The sequence below is a fragment of the Xenopus laevis genome, chromosome 6S, assembly GCF_017654675.1.
Source record: "Xenopus laevis strain J_2021 chromosome 6S, Xenopus_laevis_v10.1, whole genome shotgun sequence".
Classification (NCBI taxonomy): Eukaryota; Metazoa; Chordata; class Amphibia; order Anura; family Pipidae; genus Xenopus; species Xenopus laevis.
The window spans coordinates 64,648,244-64,672,076 of record NC_054382.1 but is presented as its reverse complement, the minus strand read 5'-3'; the positions used below and the strand labels follow the sequence as shown (position 1 = coordinate 64,672,076).

Genomic DNA, 23,833 nt, shown 5'->3' with positions numbered 1-23,833 from the left:
GGAATTTCTAGTCAGCCTAATCAATAACCAGCACTGTAAATTGCAGATCTATGGCAAAAACAGACAAAACAAGTTTAAGGAATATTTCTTACATAAAGTATATGCCGGCCAAATATTCTGAGCATGCAAATAATCTAGCAGGGAGGTGCCAAAACACTCATCAATCAACACCATTGTAGTGCAGCCCGGGACAACAGTGTGCATTATACGTTCTTTAGTGCAAGGGTCCACAACCTTTTTTGGCCGAAAAAAAGAGGGACCAAAAAAAGAGCCAATTTTTTTTCCAAGGACCGGGGGTTGGGGGTTGGGAAGGGTCGGAGGGGTCAGAGGGGGTTGGGGAGGTTTTCAGAGGGGGTCTGCACCCACTGAGCTTTTCAATGCTTAAAGGGGTTGTTCACCTTTCAAACACTTTTTTCCGTTGACTTTTTTTCGGATTGTTCACCATAAACAAAGACTTTTTTCGGTTGCTTTCACTCTATTATTTTTTACTGTTTTCCCAAAACTGAAGTTTAATGTTTGTTTCTCTGGGGTTTCAGTTTGGCAGCTCAGTAATCCAAATGCAGATTCTGAACTATTACAATTTGCTACATTTAGTTGATACAATTCATTGATACATTGATTACAATTGATATATACAGTATCATCTCTGGAGTATTAGCAACTATTGTATCAATTCTAACAGCCGCCTTTAATGACACCTAGGGATTCTGCTCAGCAGTGCTACAGATAATAAATGTATCAACTCAGGGGCCCATTTACTTAGTTTGAGTGAAGGAATAGAGGAAAAAAATTTCAAATTTCGAATGGTCGAATATGGCTACTTCGACCATCGAATGGACTACTTCGACCTTCGACTACGAATCGAACGATTCGAACTAAAAATCGTTCGACTATTCGAAAGTGAAGTACTGTCTCTTTAAAAAATTATTCGACCCCCTATTTCGCCACCTAAAACCTACCGAGGCCAATGTTAGCCTATGGGGAAGGTCCCCATAGTCTTGCCAAGGTTTTTTTGATCGAAGGGATTTCGTTCGATCGATGGATTAAAATTCGAAGGATTTAATTGTTCGATCAAACGAATTGCGCTAAATCCTTCGACTTCGATATTCGAAGTCAAAGGATTTAAATTCGGCAGTCGAATATCGAGGGTTAATTTTAACCCTCGATATTCAACCCTAGGTATATTTGCCCCTCAATGTATGAATTTAAAACAGTTAAAGAGTCGGCGACCCCCCCCCCCCCCAAGCTGCTTTAGAAGGTGAAAAATGGAACTTCAATATTAGAAAAATGATCAAAAATAAAAAGTAAAAAGTAATTGGAAAAAGTCTTTCTGGTGAACATCTGAACTTAAAAAAGAGTTTGAACAACCTATTTAAAGGCTGTTGGAGGAAGGGGAAAAGCTTTTTGTATGGGTACAAGAATTAGTGTCATGGTAGAGATTTTAATATTTTAAAAATAAACAAATGAAGGTGCATGTATATTCAAATAGTTTTGGTTTATTTATTTAAATGGTGTGTAAGGCAATAATAGCTTACATTTCTGGATGTGGTGTTTTTCCTATAAACATCTATTAATTTATTTATGTTTAGTACTAGACATCGTGTTGTATTTGATTAACTGGAATTTAATTATAGTTATAGGATCTATTATGCTTGGGCCCTGGGGGTTTCCAGATATGGGATCTTTCTGTAGTTTGGATCTCCATACCTTAGGTCTGCTAAAAATCATTTAAATGTTAAATAAACCTTATATAATGTAATTAAATTAAAATGTAAATAATTTTATTAGAATGGTTTCTATAGTGATGGGCTTTCTGTAATTCAGAGCTTTCTGGATAACAGATTAACAAATAAGGGATCTGTAGGTACCGGTATTTTATTAATTGGAATTAGAAAACACATCACATGAACTGTGTTTTGGACAGTGTATATTCTTTTGATATGTATATTCTATACACTTTTCTAAGAGGTTTATTGAAATCATTTATATTTTCTCTTAATCTGGTGTATAGTATTGATGAGAAAATAAATGCAAATAATCCAGAGTTTCCCATTCTCTGTAACATAGTAAGTTAGGTTGAAAAAAAAGACATGTCCATCAAGTTCAACCTTTTAACTCTATTTTAACCTGCCTAACTGCTAGTTGATCCAGAGGAAGGCAAAAAAAAAAAACCCTTTCAAGTACTGGTGAAGTCACACAAAAGGAGGCAATTAAGTTACAGTTTAGAGAACATACATTTTTTTCTTTTACTGTTTTGAGTAACATTCTCTGAGATAACTTCTAAATAAGACCTCCATTGACAAACCCCATAAACGATCGAACTAAAAATCATTTGACTATTCGACCATTCAATAGTCGAAGTACTGTCTCTTTAAGAAAACACTTCGCCACCTAAAAGCTTCCGAACTCAATGTTAGCCTATGGGGAAGGTCCCCATAGGCTTGGCTAACTTTTTTTGGTCGAAGGATAATCCTGACCAATCTGACCAATCAAGCTGTTTTATAAAGAAAGCAACTCAGAGTTCTAGTATGCTCTGTATTTAAGAATCTCCATAAACTTTCCCATACAGTGTTTTTGGACATACCAACTCTTGTCAGATTTGAAATCCTGACAATAGTATAGTGTCTTATATTATATATTTTAATCAATGTCAAATTTTAAAGTGCAAACTATGAGGGCACGGACAGCTAATTAGCAAAAGGTACAATATATAGCAACTTCTATGACGGAGTATCTCTTTGTTTTAGATATATGATTGAGCTGTGAATTTGTAGGCCTTAATTTCTATACATCATTGTACTATACCATCTAAGGCTCATAACTGTAAAAGTACATAAACAGTAAGTCAACTCCATGCAACAATGTCAAAGTGCAAAGGGAATACAATCAGTGAGACAACTGCTAGGCATTCAGAACAGTTCACTGCGGCCTAAAATAACAATTTATAAATGGAAATATTTCCCAAGAACTTCCTACTTCATTTTGTTGCCTTTAAATTGCAATAATTGTTTTTTTTTTTTTGTTTTGTTCTGGAAACGAGTATGTGTTAATGGCCCCCTAGAAGACTGGATAGAAACCCAGAAGATGGCTTCTTTTCGTTTGGATGCTGTTTTTTCTCCGGTCCCTCATCTAAGTCCTCCAGTTCTGACTGATCTAGAAGTTCAAAATCATCAGCTTCTTCTGTATCTGTATCTTCAGTGAAGCTTGCAGCTGGAGGAGGGGATGAAAGCAGGGATGACTGCAACTGCTCTGTGATAGCTGCAGACACTGCCATTGTTATGGCTTCCCCAGCCATGTCACTGATTAAATTAAAGGATTGCTCACTGCCAAGGGCAAGTGACAGGGCTGCCGCTGAATACTTATCATTTAATTTGCTACTTTTTCCATGCTTGCTCATGGGCACAGTGGGTAGGCCTATGCTGGAGTCATCATCATTAGATCCAGAACCATTCTCAAGAGAGGGGAATTCTGTCAGGTCTCTGGAAAAGGCTTCTTCTTGGTCACTTCGATGGTCAAAATCTGTTAAAAAAAAGGCAAGAGAAGAAGGCTGCTAACTGAACCAAACATTGAATGAATAACAAATACAATATACCACTATGGCTTACAAAGAATAAATGAATAACAACAAAAAATGTGTATGAGGGAAATTCTTTAAAATATTTAACTTGGAAAAGCAAACATAGAACATGTAGAGTTGTGTTCAGAATAATAGCAGCATGTTTAAAAAAGTGAATAAAGTTCAAAATCCTCATAATAGCTTTTTATTTCCATACACACAAATGCATTGGGAACACTGCACATTCTATTCCAAATCAAAACATGAAGAAAATTTATCAAATTTGTGTTATTCCTTTACAGAAAGTGAAGAAAATGGAATATTAGGCTGTTCCAAAAAATAGCAGTGTCTGCAATCTTCTTTACAAACTCAAACATTCTCTGTATAAACTTAGATCTTGCTTTCCTTTGAATCACTGAACTAATATTTAGTTGTATATCCATTGTTTCTGAGAACTGCTGCACATCTGTGTTGTATGGAGTTCACCAACGTCTGGCACCTGTTTCATTCCACAACTATTCTGCATCTCTTCATGCTCAGAAACAACATGTTTTAATGTTAAACCACAAATTTTCTAGTGGATTAAGGTCCGGGGATTGGGCTGGCCATCAATTTTATTGGTCTGGAATCAAAATGTTGCTCATTTACTGGTGTGTTTGGGGTTGTTGTCTTGTTGAAACTCCCATTTCAAGGACATTTCTTCTTCAGCATAAGGCAACATGACTTCTTCAAGTACTTTGATGGATTAAAACTGATCCACGATCCCTGGTATGCAATAAATAGGCCCAACGCATAGTATGTGAAACATCAAGAAGGCGGGTGCTTCTTGCAGACAGTATTCACAGGTAACTTTAGACCTTCTTTGATCATCCTGGAGCTGATCATTGAGTCTTTGCCATTTTGGCTATTCTTCTATCCATTCGAATGGTAGCTACACTTTCCTCTATGAGCAGCCTATAGTTTTCTGCACTTCTTTATGTTTTCCCCTCTCCAATCAACTTTTTAATTAAAGTACACTGTTCTTCTAAATAATGTCTGGAACAACCCATTTTTCTCAAAATGCACTATAACCAGCGTGCATAACATTTGCTGCCTTTCTTCCTTAAATAAGGGCCACAACTGACACCTGTTTTTTCACATAATGAATGACCTCACTAATTGAACTATTACTGTATGATCAAGTCTCAATTAATGATTCAATTACACAGAATCAGCAGCATGCATGTCATGACTGTTGGTCATGGTTTTCTATTACTCTACTACACCTACTAGTAAATTATTTGCCATTTAGAAATATATATCCTACCAAATACTGTGACTGATCAGGTCAGTGATGTCGAACTGCTATTATTCTGAACACAACTGTATATACATAGGCAATGGATCCATTATGCTTTGGGTTGTGTGGCAGCCAGTGGTACAGGAAGAATTGTACCTGCAGGGGAATGGATTCTGTTCAATATCAGCACATTCTTGATGCCAATTTGAAACAGTCAGCCAAGAAGCTGAAAAGGGAATCGGCTCCAACAACAAGCCAATGATCCTAACATACCTATAAAGCCACCATGAGCTACTGCCAGAAATGCAGGCTGGATGTTTTGATATGAACGGCACAGTCCCCTGACTTAAACATCATTTAACATCTGTGGGTAGTTCTTAAACATGTGAGCCATACCAGGAAGATCTCGGAATTAAAAGCCAACTGCAAGGAAGAGTGGGCAAAAATTCCTACTACATAAATTGAAAGACTCCTAGCTGTATACAAAAGGCATTTGCAAGCAATGATCTTTGCCAAAGGGGTGTTCATAAATACTGACTTACTAGGCAGTCAAAACCTTTGCACAATTACTATTTTCTTGTGACGTTGGTGAAATAAAATGTAACTCTGCATTATAGAACTAAATCCTAGCCCATTTTAACCCCCATTCAACCCCTCTCTAAACTCCCTCCCCGTAACATCTATTCTGCTGAAGTTCACCTGTGTGCCAACCTGCCATATAACTGCAAAGCTGCGCAGCAGAGTTCAAAGGTGCCATTTTCCCCTGTCTTTGGATCCTCATCTGTAATTACTCAGATACAGATCTTGCAGGGCCATGAGCAGCTGAAGCTGATTGAGGACATATGTTTAACTGTGCATGCTCCTACAAGATCCATGTCAGCAGGCTAACAGAAGACTATCAGAAGACAGGGGAAGATGGTATCTTTGAACTCCGCTGCACAGCTCTGCAGATTTATGGGAGGTTGGTGCACAGGGGAACTTTTCAACAAAAGAGATATTGCTGGGAAGGAGCTTAGAGGGGAGACTGTGGAAGCAGTTGGAGGGTGATGAGCTAGGGTTTAGTTCTCCTTTAACGCTAGCTAATTTGTGTTTTTTTAAACAGTGATTCCTGCAGTAGTTGCTTCCTGCTTTTCACTTAAGAAATTAGCTAAAGATGTAATTTTGCAAGGGGTGCCCATTTCAACTTTATAGATTTTTTATACAATTTTGTATACAATTTATTCATATACAATTTTCATAAGTTTATAAGTGATTGCTTCTGTGTATAGTCCCCATCCATATACTGATTACTCCAAAGCTCATAGGCCAAAACAAACTAATCAACAACCCAGCAATTTGGTCAATGCAAAACTGTACAGACAAGCTGCAGAAATATAATGAAAGCAAACATTTGATTTTTCATGGGTTACTGCACAAGTGCCGTTCCTCCTATCAAACAGGACTGCAGGCAGATTTTCCAGATTAAAGCAGTTTGATCTTACTTACTTACCCCCTCAATTAGACACAGTGAAACAGAGAAATCTGTGCTTATTTTCTAGTGAGGGCTGCCAAACAGATTATTCTTTGTGTGGCTGACGATAAAAGGTTATTACTCATTGGATCCCAAGGCTTACTGCCCAGGTGTACATTTGCCCAGTGTAAACAAATGAGCTTGATTGGGCATCTAGCATAAGTAATAATAGCAAATTACGTGTTATTTCTACATATATTCATGCAACTGGCAGATTTATGTAGCCTTTCAACTTTATAAGGAGGGTTTGGGTAATAGTTTTTGTTCATGTCCTACCATCTGAGGTGTCCGTCTGTGGAGTGTACCCTTCTGATAAATTGAAGGTCCCATTATCTGTCCAGGACACGTCTGATGGCTCTGTGTCAGAAACAGAAAGCTCCTTGCCTACTGTTGCAGGATTAATCTAAAGAAAAAAACAGAGTAAATCATTTTAGCAAATCACTATGGGGAAAACATCAGTTACATACATTCTGCAACTTGAGGTGCTATATACAGTTGTGTTCAGAATAATAGCAGTCCGATATCACTAACCTGATCAATTATTATTTTTGGTCGAAATTATATTTCACATGTCAAATAATTTACTAGTAGGTGTAATAGAGTAATAGAAAACAGTCATGATATGCATCAGTCATGAAATTCTGTGACATTGAATCATTAATTGAGGCTTGTTCAAAATAATAATAGCTTCTTCCAAATAATAGTAGTGGGGAGTTCATTCTTCATTCTTCTGTGATGAATTACAGCCCTTAATCCAGGAAGGAAGGCAGCAACTGTTGTGTATGCCGGTTATAGTGCAAAATCTGAGTAAAATGGGTTGTTCTAGACATGTTCAGTGTACTGCAATTAAAAAGTTGATTGGAAACGGGAATGATAGGCTGCTCAGCTAAAATGATCTCAAATGCTTTAAAATGGCAACCAAAACCTGAAAAAGAATAAAGAATAGCCAAAATGGCAATGATCAGCTCAAGGAAGACCAAAGGTCTAAAATTACCTGTGAGTACTGTTACAATTAAAAGTTGCCTATGTGACGACAAGATATTGGCAAGAATTCCCTGCAAAGTCCCATTGCTGAAAAAAAGACATGCTGAAGAAATTACAATTTGCCAAAGAACACACTGACTGGCCTAAAGAGAAATGGTGCAACATTTTGTGGACTGATGAAAGCAAGATTGTTCTTCTTTGGTCTAGGGGCTACAGATAGTTTGTCAGATGACCCCCAAACATTGAATTCAAGCCACAGTACACTGTGAAGACAATGAAGCAAAATGGCGCAAGCATCATGATATGGGGATGTTTCTCATACTATGGTGTTGGACCTATTTATTGCATACCAGGCATCATTTTCCGTTTAAATACATCAAACTACTTGAAGAGGTCATGTTGTCTTATGCATAGAGCATATGAGTGTTTTAACAAGACAATGACCCCAAACATAACTGTAAATGAGAAACATCTTAGTTCCAGACCCAATCCCCGGACCGTAATCCAATAGAAAAACTTGTGGGTTAACATCAAAACATGCTGTTTCTGAGCATAAAGAGATGCAGAAGTATTGTGGAATGAAACAGGTGCCAGAAGTTGGTTGACTCTATGCACTACAGATGTGCAGCAGTTCTCAGAAACAGTGGTTATACAACTAAATATAAGTTCAGTGATTCAATGGAAAGCAACATCTTGAAACATTTTTCAGTTTTTACAGTGAATGTTTGAGTTTGTAAAGAAGAATGCGTTCTGATTTGAAGTAGAATGTGCAGTGTTCCCAATGCATTAGCATGTATGGAAATAAAAGCTATTATAAGGATTTTGAGCTTTTTCACTTTTTAAACACACTGCTATTATTCTGAACACAACAGTAACATGTGGTATAATAGTTTTATAGAATTTGATAAAGTAGCACCTGAGGACATAATGCCGACAAATCCAGTTCACTTTCATCTCCTTGTATAGTCTCTGCTTCTTTCTCTGTAAAATAAGAAAAAAATTTCCTGCAGTAAAGATTACGATCTGATCCATTAAATTTAAAAATGCCTTCTCAATCTTTAAGTTCTCATTAACTTGCATTGCTTTAATTTTAATACAATGCTCATTCATTTCCATGTAAATAGGGAACTAGACTGTGGTAGATTCATATTTACATGGAAATGTCCCAAATTTTAGCATCAACAATTCTTAGCGGAAGACTTATCAAAATTCCAATTTTCGAGATCTTTTACTCTTAAAAATTTGTAAAAAACAAGTCTAGAATGTGTGCATATTTATAAACAAAGTAAAAACTTGAAAACTTGATAATTTAAAAACTTAAAACAACTTGAATGAAGTGAATTTACATTGTACCCTTCTTTTCAACTAGTGCCAAATTTTGAAGAAATCTCGAAAACACAAATAGAAAAACAGGTTGAACTTTGAAAATATACCTCCCATTGACTTCTACATGAACTGGCCAGCTTTTTGTGGTATAAAAGCAAATTGCTGTAAATCTCAAATTTGACAGTTGATATATGTGCCCCTTAGCTACACTAGTGATCCTATATGTCTGTCTGGAGCTTAAGTAAATGACCCCTTAAGTCTGTAAAGTGTACTAATGCTCCCAGAGCAGCTTTTCAATCTATAAACAAATAAAAAAAAAAGCTATTAAAGGAACAGGGGATCTCACTAGTGGAGGTAATATTATAAAGACACATTTATTGATACGATAAAAAACATACATATTAAAAACCCTTTATACCAGCAGTGTAGTAAGGTGAGTACATAAATGTGTTATCCCCCATGTTTTCTAGTACCAAGGAACTGAATGAGGAATCAAAATGATTCCTTCTTACATAATCAGACATTCAAAAGCCCATATTTAGTTTTAATACAATAATGACAATGAGATGACAGTAAGCACGCAGGTAAATCACTTTTCAAACCTATAAAATACAAGTAGCCTACTACTATTACAATCTAAGGCCTAACACAATTCTCAGTTCCTCACCTCTTAGGGTGGTGGCAGACAGGGAGATTAGTCGCCCAGCGACAAACCTTCTCTACTGCGGGTGACTAATTTGCCAGAATTTACCTTACCGTCGGCAAGAATTAAAAATCGCTTTGAATTTCGCCCTGATGTACATTTCACCCAAAGTTTAATTAAAGCTTGTGTTGTGTCTGAGGTTGTTAGTGCCTACTAATAGGCTACTCGTAATTTATATGGTTTGAAAAGTAATTTACGTGCATGCTCTTACTGTCATTATTCTATTAAGACTAAATAAGGGCTGTTGAATGTCTGATTATGTAATAAAAAATCGTTTTGATTCCCCATTCAGTACCCTGGTACTAGAACACATGGAAGACTACAAATTTATATACTTACTACACTGCTGTTTTGTTTTTTTTTGTCTTCTTCAATAATATGAGACACTCACTGGATTTTGCTTTTATCCACTGGATCACATAGGCTCGGAATCCAAGATTTAGTTTCTGCAGAACTGTCTTGACTTTGAAGCACATTCTCTTTCCAAATTCATTGCATTTCAAAAATGGACACAGAAATGCAAATAGTACTGCATTGAAAATAAAATTAGAATGGGTTTAAAGTGATTTAATCCACAGAATTTTCATGGCATAATTTTTAGAGAATGTACATTTTTATACAATTTTTTATTGCCATCTTTGTTTGGATCTAAATGTTTCTCTACCCTTAATATAAATAATTTGCCTGTTGTATTTTCAAATCTTCTCAGCTTACTGAAACCTCCAGCAAAGGGGCATACTTACCAAAGAATAAATTTAGAGCCTTCCAGACAGATTCTGATGAACTCTAATATCATTCATTGATAAATAAACTCCAATTTGTATTCTTATCTGATTCATTCTTAATGTACATGTTTAACCTAAAGAACTTCTGCTCAACTACAACGCCAATGCAGTGGCGGCTGTTAAAAGCAGTACTTTTAAAAACCAAAATATACTTAAATACATAAAATATTTACAAATAAGTGAGACCAATTTCCCCAATGCCATTTATATCAAACCCACTGGCACAATTAGGCAGCCTGTATAGCAGTTTATTCAATGCCCATATGCAGTCCAGCAAAATAGTATAATTGCAAATACCATGCAATTAGATGGAGGCTACCCTGACCCCTGCTAATAACAGATAAAACAGTATATACATTGCATGGTATTACCATGTTTTGAGCTCATCCCTGCAATATATTATGCAATAGGGAACTAATTGACAAGTAATTATTCTTGGGAAAACTCCCTGCAGCATTCACCAAAAAAGTGCTTTAGCTGAAACTTACTTGTGCCCCTGTGGGTCCTGCACAGCTTGTTTGAGGATAGATTGCTCTGCCTGGCACAAAGCATTGAACAATAACTGCATTGCATACTTACACAATAAATAGGAGAGTACAACTCCAGGAATGTAGCTTCCCATAATAGTGAAAAAAAAGCACACACTGCAGACCAGCAGGCAGAACTGTAGGAACAAATATTAAATATTTATTGATTAAAATATCTATCAATTAAACAACATACCACCCCCATCAATATCAGTATGTTTTATAACTACTGACAATTATAAAAAAAAATAAGAATGGGGATATCAAAATAAACAGTTCTGTAGAACTTTTACTTAATCTTTGCTGATTATCTTGAGGTCTGGCAAAGTACACTGCCAAATTGCTAAATTCGTGCCATTATTCAAAAAATTATTCTCAACCAAGCAACTAGTGGCCAGTTAGTTTATACAATGTCAAAATAAATCATTGGAATGCTTTTGGAACTCTTAAGGGATACGATATTGGAATACATTTTGTGTCAGTATGGTTCTATGTGCTATAGATGTTGCCAAAATATAATTGTCTGCTATAAAAGTGAGCAGAAAAAAAAAAGTTAGATGTGGTCTACTTAGGGGCCTATTTATTATGCTGTGTAAAACTAAATTCTCTGGAAAAACCATGTAAAAAGCTGTGTAAAATAAATGGAAAATTTATTGAGGTGTGTGATATTTTATGCCATGCAAATGCCAGATTTTCCGCCGTTATTTTACATTGCTTCAGACCTTTGTAAGTAAGTTCTGGCGGAAGTTGCTCAAAGAAAAAGTGCGTAAAAAATGACGCTGTTTTTTTAAGCCCTTTTTAATATCACATAATAAATCCGTCCATAAGAGTTTGCTAAAACATTCATTCATGTAGGGTTATACTGAGACAGTAATTTTTCTTTTGCAGAAAAGTTATTTCCAGAGAGCTATACTGTATATTTGAGTATTTCCTAAAGTTAAAAACTGTATCTGGGTTCCAGCTCCAAAGACTCCAGACTGTCTCTAACTGTAATTGCTGAAATATGTAATCAGGGCCAACTGATATTTTGGCACTATCAAAAAGGGCATATGTGCAGTGCTGTCATATGCTGACAAGTATGATTTAGTATCCGATATTCCTGGTTGTCAAGTTTATGTAAAGCAAGGCATTAATCTCCTCCAGGAAATAAATATGTTACAAGTTTCCAGGAGTTTGTCCTGATCATCTAGTTCCAAGAACTTGACAACAGTTTAAATTTATATTTTAAACCCAAAATATTGCCAGGCACCAACTCATGACTTCTTTACTTTTTAAAAACATTAAGCAGGGGTGCAATGAGGCCGTGACCACAAAATATATATAGACAATATGTCTATATGTATTTTGTGGTAACAACCTCATTGCACTTGATGTTTGTAAAAATTAGTGGTGAGCACAACTTTCACTTATTTGTTATAGTTTATACAGGAGCAGTGGCCTGCTCCATGTTGTAGCTCCCACCCTTTCCAGCTTTCCAGTATATTTTATTGGTTTATATTTAGAAAAGTATGATAAAGTTTATATTAAATTTTCATTTTTGCGATAGCGCCCCTTTAAAGGTAAAATTAATTGGATATAACTCCTATTTAGGAATTTTGTATAATGTAACTCACTGAGTGGCAATATTATTAACAGGTATTTTAAAATAGGTCACAAAATGACAAAGCAATTTCTGGCATAATTCAGATGCCTGGTTGCTAAATACAATTCATAATAACGTCACATAGCTTCCAGTGTAAACGGTTTTAAGTATTAGGTGTGAAGACAAATCGTGATCCACCCACCTAGATAAAGTTTTACACTGCCAAAAATTCAGACACAGGAATTCAATTCCTTTCCACATATATCAGCTGTCATTATGTGCTAGAATATATGCTTATAAATAATGATAGTAAAATGTGCATGCAATCATTTTTAACCACACTAGACAGGAGTCATACAAAATATGCTACATAGGCATTTAGCCTAGGTACATCCATGTTAAAAAGCATTACTGCATGCATCTCAATTCTTGTAACGCTGCATCTTCCACTCTGCCTGCCTAGACAGCCAGAAACTTTTTAGTACAGAGGTTTTGAGGATATATGTGTTTGTCCCCCATTTTCTGGTCCAGCATATGATCACATGACAAGATTTCAGATATATAAAATATATCTAGGACAATACCTAAGTTTTGGCCTAAAATTTCTGTCTAATTGACATTCATGCTGAACTTCTAACAAGACGGGGATTTTTTTGGCAGAAATAAGTGGAGAAGGTTCCTTGTAGAAAGAGCCAGCCAGTTAGTTTCCAGGTAAATTACATTAAAGGGCAACTGTTTGCTGAAAATATTTTCCCCAATCAAAGATATGGGCTAATACCTGCACCAACTCCTGTTGGGAGTAACTACTTCTCTTTTTATGCCCACCGTCAGCGCTAGAACACCTGCACCAGGAGGGAGTTTCTGGTTCAAGCGACCATGTTGGGGCACACGCATGTGCATAATGAGCAAATGCCGCAACTTTCTCATTATGCACATGCACACTGCTAAGCATGGCTGCTCGGACTAGGAGCTCCCTCCCGATGTGAGTGTCCTATTGCTGCCAGGGCCGATTTTGTTTTTAAGAAAAAACTACTGCTTCCCCCAACCGGAGTGTAGGCTCTATTAGCCCACACCTTTGGTTGAGAATAATATTTCTGGCCAACAGCTGCCCTATAATGAATAGGTAAGGTAAAACTCTTATTAAGTTGGAATTTAAAAACACTGTATGATGTTATGTTAAGAATGTGGGTTGCTTAGAACAATTTCCCAATTGTTAAAAATCAATTATTGAGGTGTAGCAGGGGACTTAGCATATGCTCTTACGGTTACTGTATATGGATAATGCTAAGTACTTAGCATACACATGGCAAAATAAATTTGCACAGTGGCAGCATAGGCTGAATAAGTTAATGCGATATACTATGATTGGTGGTTCTAGCAACAGGATGAATTGCCAGCAGGAGATACAGCATACCCTCTGCATTGGTCACTGGATGAGGGGGAGGGGCAGTTTAACAGGCAGAAGAGACACAGCATGTTAGTCTTCGTGATGCAGACGTATTTGGTCTCCTAGCTGTTTTCTTAGCCTTAACCTGGGTCTTAAAGATGCAGACTTTATCTTGGAATCATGGGACATGCAAAGCACACAAGACAGGAGACAGCACAGAAGGAACCACTGTGCTTAACACAGGTATTAAGAATAGAGCCCCAATGACCAAGCCAGTGCTGTGTACCCTTATACTTCACTACATGCACCCCTGCTCATTGTAAATTAATCTTATAGTACACAAGGGCAGACAAATATCTGATAAAACTTGGTTATATCACATGGAAATCTTTTCTTTTATTCTACTGGTAACATGCATAATAACTGAAGTAGAGATACACAGCTCTAAGTGGGTTTCCGACATACCTTGCCAGGGTTTTGTTGTTTAAAATGAAGTAACTCTTGCAGAAATGCACTATAACTGGACCAGGACTCTGAAATGCACTGGCCAAGCCTTGGTTTGCATTCCGAAGAGGTCATCATTTCCCACCTGAATAATACACAAAAAAATAACATGTTTATTTTCTTTGGTACTGCTGTCATTAGAGGAACACAATTTCTGGAGATTATGAAAGGCATTGTTTAGGAACATCATGGGTAGCAAAAACTTTTTTCTGTTTTCCTGTACTGATCTCCACACTGAACAATGCTTTTGACACCAATTGTGTCAGACATGAAACAAGAATAGTTACATAGTAAATTAGGTTGAAAAAAGGCATCACATCCATCAAGTTCAAGACATTATTTATATATAGTAGCCACAGAATAACACTGCCTGGATTTAGACAACTTGCTATTTACAAAACTCCAGAGATCCTTTCCAATTTATGAAACCTCCAACACAGTATAATGTATAACTTGCATTTATATTATTTATAAATAAAGAACATAAGTTTTCATTTCTCAACATTGAACCTCATTTTCAGTTTGCAGCAAAGTTTTCCAATTTAGTCAAATCACTCTGCAAAGTGGCAGCATCCTGCATGGAACTTATAGCTCTGCACAATTTAGTATTAACAGCAAAAAAAAAAATAGAAACAGTACTCAATGCCCACCTCCAGGTCATTAATAAATATGTTTTATCAACTTTTTTATCAACTGATAAGTGTCATTAACATCCAGTTTTGTATATAAAAACCGTTGTTTTATATAGAATATATATAAAAATAAAGAAGTATACAATTTTGAAGGGTGGAGTTTTAATTGATCAATAAGGCATACCTCGTTCTTTCTTTCTTGCATCAGCTATAAAAATACTGACAAAGTCAGATCCCTTTTTTGATCATTCCAATCTATATTTACCAATAGATAGATCTTCTTTACTAATTTGGGCTTCATTCTTGTCACTTATACAAGGTGGTTTGTAGCATATACTAATGATAATTTCCTTTGTTACCTTTTGGCCAATTGAAATCTCTACCCAAAGGGATTAAACAGTTGTCATTTAACAGTTTCACAGTTTTACTGAAATACTGTTTTCAATTTAATAATGGACAATGCCTACTTAAAACTCAACATTTGCTATACTTATCTGCCATAATATTAAATGAAAAGTTAACCCCAAAATAACAATTTGCCTAATGAAAGAAAACATCATTCTAAGCAACAATACATTATTAAAATATTTCAGTGCTTGTAGTGAATGTACAATGAATGTGTGCCACCCCCTTTACCCTTTCAACTAGTATTCGCTATATATAAAGTATTATCATATGATGCATATACAAAAGAAAACAGTGCACTTAGATCAGGCAAACGCCATTATTTTCAACTTTTTTTATAACCTATTTGCAAAGTGGTCAGGGGTATATTTGGCAAAATGAGAATAGCAGATCCTAAGAATCCTGTTAATATAAGATCACAATTAATAGGGAACACACAAATGATTATATATAGAGATCATGTGAAAATACATATTTGGATATTAATTACAGATGACATCTGTTGGAGATTTGTAACTTTGTTCCTGACAGATTCTCTCTCTGCATTATATAGCTTAAAGATCTCTAGAAAAAGAAAGGCTTGAATGTCAGGACCAACAAGGAATGTAACTACTCTGAGCCTGAGAAATGCAGAGGCTCTCTTCAGATTATAGATGTTCCAGGCATTACTTGTGACACTTTCCATGCTGTCTATTATTAATTTAGTAGTGAATAAAGGATACAAATAGGAAACAGAGCACAGAAGTGCAATACCTAATGTATACCTGGTAGTTCCCCATAGTGAGCTTATATCTGTCAAAAATAAATCCACAAGCGGCAGGGCTGATTAGAAGTTATTTGTCACGATCGGCACCCAGAACCAATGCTAGGCTCCCTGGTCTGGTCTCGGGAGGAGCCCTCGGCTAATTGGATGCCGCCAGGTCTTAATAAGAGAGGAGCCAAGCGAAGGGTTCTGGACGAGCAGAGGGGCACGATCTTTGGGCAGAAGAATAGACATAAAGGAATAGACATAAAACGTAGTCAAGCGTCGTCAAACAGGCTCTGGACGAGCAGAGGGGCAAACAGGCATGGGTTGGAATACGGATAGCAGAATAGTCGGTTTACCGGGCAGAGGTCGGGATCACAGAAATCAGGAAAGTCAGGCAGGCAGGGTCAAAACAGGAATCATAACACAGGATTACTCAGGATAGCACCTAGGAACTCACACAAGATGAACCTAACAACGGGCAAAGATTACAGTGTAAAGGCCCCTTTAATACTATTTGAATTTCGAGCCATTGCGCGCTGACGTAATCACGCCAGCGTCAATGCGCATAGGAAACCAGGAAGTGCGCGCCGCACGGCCTAAGGAAATTCATTAGTGAACGGCTGCAAATGTACAAGACATGTTACTTAGTAGTAAGAGAGGCAGGGAGCAGTACTACACGCGCACAAGAGAAGCTACATGGCAGTAGGCGAGAGTGGCAACAGTACTACACACTCACAAGAGAAGTTACTTGGCAGTAGGTGAGAGAGGCAGCAGTACTACACACGCACAAGAGAAGTTATGTGGCAGTAGGTGAGAGAGGCAGCAGTACTACAGATGCACAAGATAAGTTACTTGGCAGTAGGTGAGAGAGGCAGCAATACTACAGATGTACAAGAGAAGTTACTTGGCAGTAGGCGAGGGAGGCAGCAGTACTACACATGTATAAGAGAAGTTACTTGGCAGTAGGTGAGGGAGGCAGCAGTTCTACACATGTACAAGAGAAGTTACTTGGCAGTAGATGAGAGAGGCAGCAGTATTACACACGCACACAAGAGAAGTTACTTGGCAGTAGGTGAAAGAGGCAGCAGTACTACACATGTACAAGAGAAGTTACTTGGCAGTAGAGAAGATTTGTCTCTTGCCAACAAATCTCCCTGTGTGCCGCCACCCTTAAAGGAACATTAATACCAAAAATGAAAGTGTTTTGAAGTAATGGAAATGTGAGGGAGGCAGCAACACTACACACACACAAGAGAAGTTACTTGGCAGTAGGTGAGGGAGGCAGCAGCACCATACACAAACAAGAGAAGTTACTTGGCAGTAGGTGAGAGAGGCAGCAGTACTACACATGTACAAAAGAAGTTACTTGGCAGTAGGTGAGAGAGGCAGCAGTACTACACATGCACAAGAGAAGTTACTTGGCAGTAGGTGAGAGAGGCAGCAAGAGTACATACGCACAAGAGAAGTTACTTGGCAGTAGGTGAGACAGGCAGCAGTACTACACATGTACAAGAGAAGTTACTTGGCAGTAGAGAAGATTTGTCTCTTGCCAACAAATCTCCCTGTGTGCCGCCACCCTTAAAGGAACATTAATACCAAAAATGAAAGTGTTTTGAAGTAATGGAAATATAATGTACTGTTGTGTTGCAATAGTATAACTGGTGTATTTGCTTAAGATACTCTACTATAGTTTATATAAACAAACTGCTGTCTAGTTATGGGGGTAGACAGAGCAGAAACAGGCTAAACAGCAGATAACTGATAAGCTCTGTGGTACACAATGGGATTCTTTAGAGCTTATTTATCTACTGTGTATCCTGTGCTTGAATGGCTGCCCCCATGGCGATTTAGATAAACTACAGTTGTGTTTCTGAAGTAAACACACCCGTTTAACCTGTGTTATCTGTAATAACTTCTGATTACTCGTATTCCCACCCATTCCTTCCATTCTTCAGAGTCAGGTAACTCATGGTACCCAGAGTTGCACTGAAATCTTGTGTTTTCCATCATACAGCACCCACACTATGGAACTTCCTGCCATACTTAGGGTTGCCATTTGGCAGGTGTTTATATAAAAATTATGACAATATTATTAATAGGAAAAACAGATAAAGCTATAGGAATGGCAGTGTTGCAGTTTTTTTGTCCAGAAAAGGTGGCAACCCCAGCCATACAGTGCACGGCATTTACTTTGGATGTTTTAAAAAGCCAGTTCACCCAGGCTTTTTGAGTACAATAAAAAGTATCTCATCAATAAGTGATTTGTGTTGCACAGGGGAAAAACAATATAAAAATATTATTGTAACTGCGGTGCTTTGAGGTTCCTGTGCTTTCCATCACAACGTCACATGCCCAAATGAAGTATCATACAACACATCAGGACACCACTGTAACCTACAAACTCCAGAACCCTTTTTTATATGTGCAGAAATTGGAGTGGATAGTTAAAGGGATTATGCCATGATTTTTATGGTGTTGTTTTTTTATTTCTAAATTACACAGTTTACACTGCAAATAATTCACTCCACCATGTAAAATGTTATTCCTAACCCAACAACTGTATTTTTACAAAAACAGTAATTTTGGTGTGTAGGTAGCCATCTCAGGTCATTTTACCTGATCATGTGCTTTCAGAAAGAGCCAGTGCTGCAATATGGAACTGCTTTCTGACAAGCTATTGTTTCTCCTACTCAATGTAACTGAAGGAGTCACAGTGGGACATGGACTTTTACTTATATTTACCTGGGAGCCCTTATCTAGTTACCCGCCCATTGTTTTGCTGATGGGCTGATGGGGGGGGGGTGGAGGGAGGGGATGATATCACTCCAACTTGCAGTGCATCAGTAAAGAGTGACTGAAGTTTATCAGAACACAAGTTACATGACTAGGAACACCTGGGAAACTGACAATATGTCTAGCCCCATGTTCAAATTTCAAAATTAAATATAAAAAAATCAGTTTGATTACAATGCAGAAATCTGCTGGAGCAGCACTATTAACTGATTTTGAAAAAAAATAAGTTTTCCAATGACAGTATCCCTTTAAACCCATAAGATCTTGGCCCTACATTTCCTTTCAGAACAAGCAAGCACTGATCAACTTTACTGCTTCTTTTCACAAAAACATCTAAAACTTAAAAAATAGCTTTACCATAAGGAATGTGAGGCATCAAGCAACAGTAAATTAAATGTTTGTTGTTTCACTAGTTATTCAGATTTCAAAAATACAGCTTTATCTAGTAGGGCTTCCAGGTTGGTATTTTTCCAAATGACTGGATCTAATCTGGTCTATAACACAAACACGGATAAACTTAAACAGCCCGAGGACAGCCACCTGCCATCTGGCTCCCACAGCTGCCCTTTCTCATCATAGTATAAAAAAACTCTTCTATTACTGGCACCAGTGAAGGTCCCATTCTGAGGGGATGACTAATGTTCTCGTGCTCTTGTATAGTGATTTGTGGTGAGGCAATCATCTCTTCTCTGTGTTTTCAGTGACAAGCCTCTGCCCCACCTCTGAAAGCTTTTCTCAGAAATGCCCCTTCAGTCGGGTAAGCTGATTTCAAAACCTCTCACTATGAGCTGCTGGAGCATTCTAATTATGTGAGACTATCAACATGTGCATCAGTAGTAAATACCATATGGTCATCCCTGTAAACTGATAAAATGAACGAATTTTGTGAACTGCAAAACAACTGAAAACAAATAGTCCATAAAAAATCTACACTGTGAAACCCCCAATAATTTCTATATCTAAAACCATATTTTTAACATTTAAAGAATACTGGGAACCAATCGTATAAATTCTAATTAAATCAATTTTAATTAGAATTTACTGGCTTCAATCTGCACAGCCTTAATCCCCAAAATGTGGAAAATGGCAAACCCTCCCTCTGAGGTTGATTGGATAAACCTAGTAGAGGATACTAGGAATTTAGAGAAAATAACTAGTTTTTTACAGAATAATATATCCCAGTTTTAGACAACTAGGGAACACTGGCTGAACGCAATACACAATCAAACCAAAGTATAAAAATAACCTGCTACTTTATACTTTTCACTTCTTAATGAAGTGTACTCTTAACAACTTCTGAGAGTAAAGTATTTAACTTCGTGGCTTCTGAATTGTTGGTATCCATTGTTCTTTGAAAATTTTACATATTTGTGGCTTATCATGGGAAAAGTTTTGTGGTACCCCTTCCTTCTTTTATTTAGGACCCCTTCTCTGTTTATTAATATTCAATAAAAGAAAGATTTACCAAAAAAATCCAATTTAATTTCAGTTTGTAACAGAACAAAACGTGTAAAAATCAAAGAGGGAGCAATAAAATACTGTGACGATATTTTAATACAATAGCACTAATCTTTAGATCTTTATGAAAATATGAGTACAGTACTAACATAATAATGTCTTGCTTAAAACTTGTTTGTTTACTTTTGCACATGAACAAGTTATGAACAGGTTTTCACTTACTGTTCCACACCACAAAGGAGCATATCAGCTGCCACTTAGGCAATTGGTTGACCTGAACCTCTCCAATGATTTGTCATACATTTTCAACACAAGTTCCATTTATTTTTCTTACAATTACAGGTATATAAAGGCATGTAGTGCCCCTTAAAAATCAGTTGATAATTCTAATTGCAAAAGAAATATAATACAGGTATGGGAACTGTTATCCAGAATGCTCGGAACCTGGGGTTTTCCACATAATGGATAGTTCCATAATTTGGATCTCTATACCTTAAGTCTAGTAGAAAACAATGTAAATACTAAATACGCCCAATAGCATTGTTTTGCTTCCAATAAAGATAAATTATATCTTAGTTTGGATGAAGGTCAAGTTACGGTTTATTATAGAGAAAAAGGAAATCATTTTTAAAAATGTGGACTATTCGATTATAATGGAGTCTATGGTAGATGCTCTTCCATATCTGAGCTTTCTGGATAATGGTTTCTGGATAACAGAACCCACACCTGTATACCTGAAAATAATGTATACTCAGACCACTGGAATAATGGAAATTCCCATGGGGTAACTTTGTAATAGTATAGTGCCCCATAGAAACCAATATGATACGAGCTTTCTTTGTAAGAGTGGACTAGAATGAGGAAAACAAATTGCTAACTAATTGTTATGGTTTAGTAGTTTGTTGCAGTATAGTTAAACAGTACATGCACAGTTATGTTTGCAGTTATATTTGTATGAACACATAGTGCAGCCTTCAGTTGTTATGATATTGTTAGGAACTCTCTGGTTTCACACCAGGGACATAGAAGATATTGAATTTCAGGCTGTCGCCACACTGCCTGCTATGGCTCAATCAGGAGGAGCAGTGCCTGGAATGCAACATGTCCCTGGTTTCGAAACCAGGGACCTGTTTCAACCAAGCACTGCTCCTCCTGCTTGAGGCATAGGAGGCAGTGTGGCAACAGCCTGAAATACAATATCTTCTATGACACTACCTCCATCTTCCAGGAATCGACGCCCTCTATCGAGCTGTGGGCAATTGCTCATTTAAGGGCTATTTAAGACTGCATCCCAGACTCCTCTGTGCTGGATTAATAAACCAGCCTTTCAAAAAAGGAGCCTGCTGGTAATTTAATATGCCGTGCATTGCTGAACTGCAGCACTCTGCTGCTGGGTGGTTCTCTGCAATTGAAAAATCTGCAGGGCAAAGAGACCTGGTTGTGGACTTTTTACTTTTGTGCAAAGGACTTTCAACCAATCCCTTTTCTGAACAGTCTACCATGTCCATGAGAAGCAGATCATTTTACAGCTTATAGAGGGTGTGGATTCCTGGAAGATGGAGACAGTGCCATGAAAGATATTGTATTTCAGGCTATTGCCACACTGTCTCCTGTGGCTGAAGCAGGAGGAGCAGTGCCTGCAATACAACAGGTCTCTGGTTCGCAACCAGGGAGATCCTAACAGATATGCAAGATGATTCCTAATCTTTCATCCTTTACACTTCCATGGTGATCGTCAACTGTTAAGCTTCAACGCTGTTTCCCGTGAATATAAGGCTGTAACTTACATCTGTCTTTTAGATTGATTGGTGAACATTAGTCATGTAACTCAACTAACATTACTAAGAACCAGTTCTAAATAATAATTTTGCACAATTTATAGAGATATATTTTACAGGTTATTCATAGCTTACAATTAACCTGTGCTATGTGGCTTCTGGATTTTTATGTCAAGGAACACCTTTGCGGTTTCTAATATCCTTATATTTCACATTCAGATTTAGTCCCTCATCTGAGACAAAGCAGAGGGGCTTAAGTCTGGGTGGAACCAAGTGCAAGAGTGTAGCCAAAAAATAAAATCACCCATAATTTTATCTGGTGAGGCGGATATTTGATGTTTTACAACAGTGAGTACATTCTTCCCAGTAATACAGGGAAATACAGCCATGAAACTATCTGACTAAACAGTAGATGGGTATATCTAAATGTTATGCTGAACATACTGTAGGTCCTTGTGCCCAAGTTTCATGCCATCCAGCTATAGCTGTGTTGCAATTCACATGGCTTTCTGGTGCCCAAGTAGGGACCTCAGTGGCAACATAACAGAACAGAACTAGCATTAATATCCTACAGCTTGGAATCTAATTTGAAGCCAATTTCACAATTACCTTCTTTACCCTTGGGTTAGTTCCCATGATAATAAGGAACTAACAGGCCATCAGGAGAAAAAAAATTTAATTACCACAAATATTACTTAAAAAGGGGTAATTTGCAAAACCTGTTTTGCTTAATGTTGACAGTGATATTCTAAAGTAATATGCAGCTTATTTCTTTGTTGTTATTGATTTATTGAGCTTTTTGTACAGCAGGTCTTTGGTTTGTCACTTTTTCTGTTTGCTAGTCCAATTAATTCTGCTTTAATTGCCATTTAATTTCTATGTACCATTATACTGGGTATACTTAAGGAATACCTAACCTAAAAGCAACTCAAAAATGCAATCACAAAAGCGTTGAACTCCAAATGTCAGTCCAACCAAATGTCCTTATAGCAGAATCTAATTGACTCTCTGAATCTGACAGGAATGTACCCTTTATGGGAATGCAGATGACCACTCCGGGTGGGGGGGGGGGGACTGGGTGCAAATCTAAAAACATACGGAAATCTTCTTAGGAAAATAAGGGGCATGTTTACAAATATTGGCGATAACTATCTGGAGAGATTTCTGGACATGTTGCCCATAGCAACCAATCAGCATCAACATCTCCAGAAATCTCTCCAGATATTTATATCCAATGTTAGTAAACATGTTTTTTAGTATGTTATTGGGACAAGACATCTGAAAAAAATTTTTATGCTATTTAGATTACAGTTACATTAGTACTGAATAACAGGAGAAATTAACTCGTCATAAAAACAGTAGCAACACACAGTAACTTACAACACACTTCAAGAACAAGTTTTTTGTATATATTACTGCATTAAACTCCGCAAGGCACATCAACTTTCCAATACCTTTTATGTGGATCGGAGTCTTCTCCTTCAGGCATTTCTGCCTTCAACAAAAATGCTTGTGCCAAAAAAGTAATCCGAGTACAGATGTGCCTTTTGAACTTGGCCACGACTGTAAGGAGAACTGAGGAAGTCTGAACAAGCTGAGTCTGTGTTTATGATTCCGTGTGTGTGTGTGTGTGTGTGTCAGCTTGTCTTGAATGGAGCAGACAGAGTGAGAGCAACGATTGGCTGTTATAAATAAAGCAAACAGAGCCTTGGATCTCATGGGTTGTTTTGCAGTCCCAACTTGCTGACAAGTTAACTCACAGAGTGATTAGATAACACCCTTTTTAACACTTCTATTACAGCAACTTCTGATTTCAGAAGTACTGTATCTTAGTTCATACAACAAAAACAAACGAGGAACAACAAAAAGCTATTTC

The 23,833-nt window shown here is 37.2% G+C and overlaps 1 protein-coding gene across 2 annotated transcripts in view; it reads right to left on the bottom strand.

Annotated features, from left to right (window-relative positions):
- Positions 1 to 1,859: 1,859 nt before the first annotated feature.
- retreg1.S (reticulophagy regulator 1 S homeolog) overlaps positions 1,860 to 23,833 on the bottom strand; it is a 61,286-nt gene continuing 39,312 nt past the window's right edge. Inside the window, exons 1-7 of one of the 2 annotated variants that reach the window (XM_041567643.1) lie at positions 23,412 to 23,583; positions 14,105 to 14,228; positions 10,723 to 10,807; positions 9,750 to 9,887; positions 8,246 to 8,310; positions 6,622 to 6,748; positions 1,860 to 3,519 (exon numbers count right to left, since the gene is read on the bottom strand). In XM_041567643.1, the coding sequence (XP_041423577.1) occupies positions 3,047 to 3,519; positions 6,622 to 6,748; positions 8,246 to 8,310; positions 9,750 to 9,887; positions 10,723 to 10,807; positions 14,105 to 14,228; positions 23,412 to 23,446 (1,047 nt within the window). In that variant the 5' untranslated portion in view covers positions 23,447 to 23,583 and the 3' untranslated portion in view covers positions 1,860 to 3,046. Of the gene's footprint in view, positions 3,520 to 6,621; positions 6,749 to 8,245; positions 8,311 to 9,749; positions 9,888 to 10,722; positions 10,808 to 14,104; positions 14,229 to 23,411; positions 23,584 to 23,833 lie in introns of those variants that run through there. The other variant, XM_018269414.2, reaches the window with a different exon arrangement.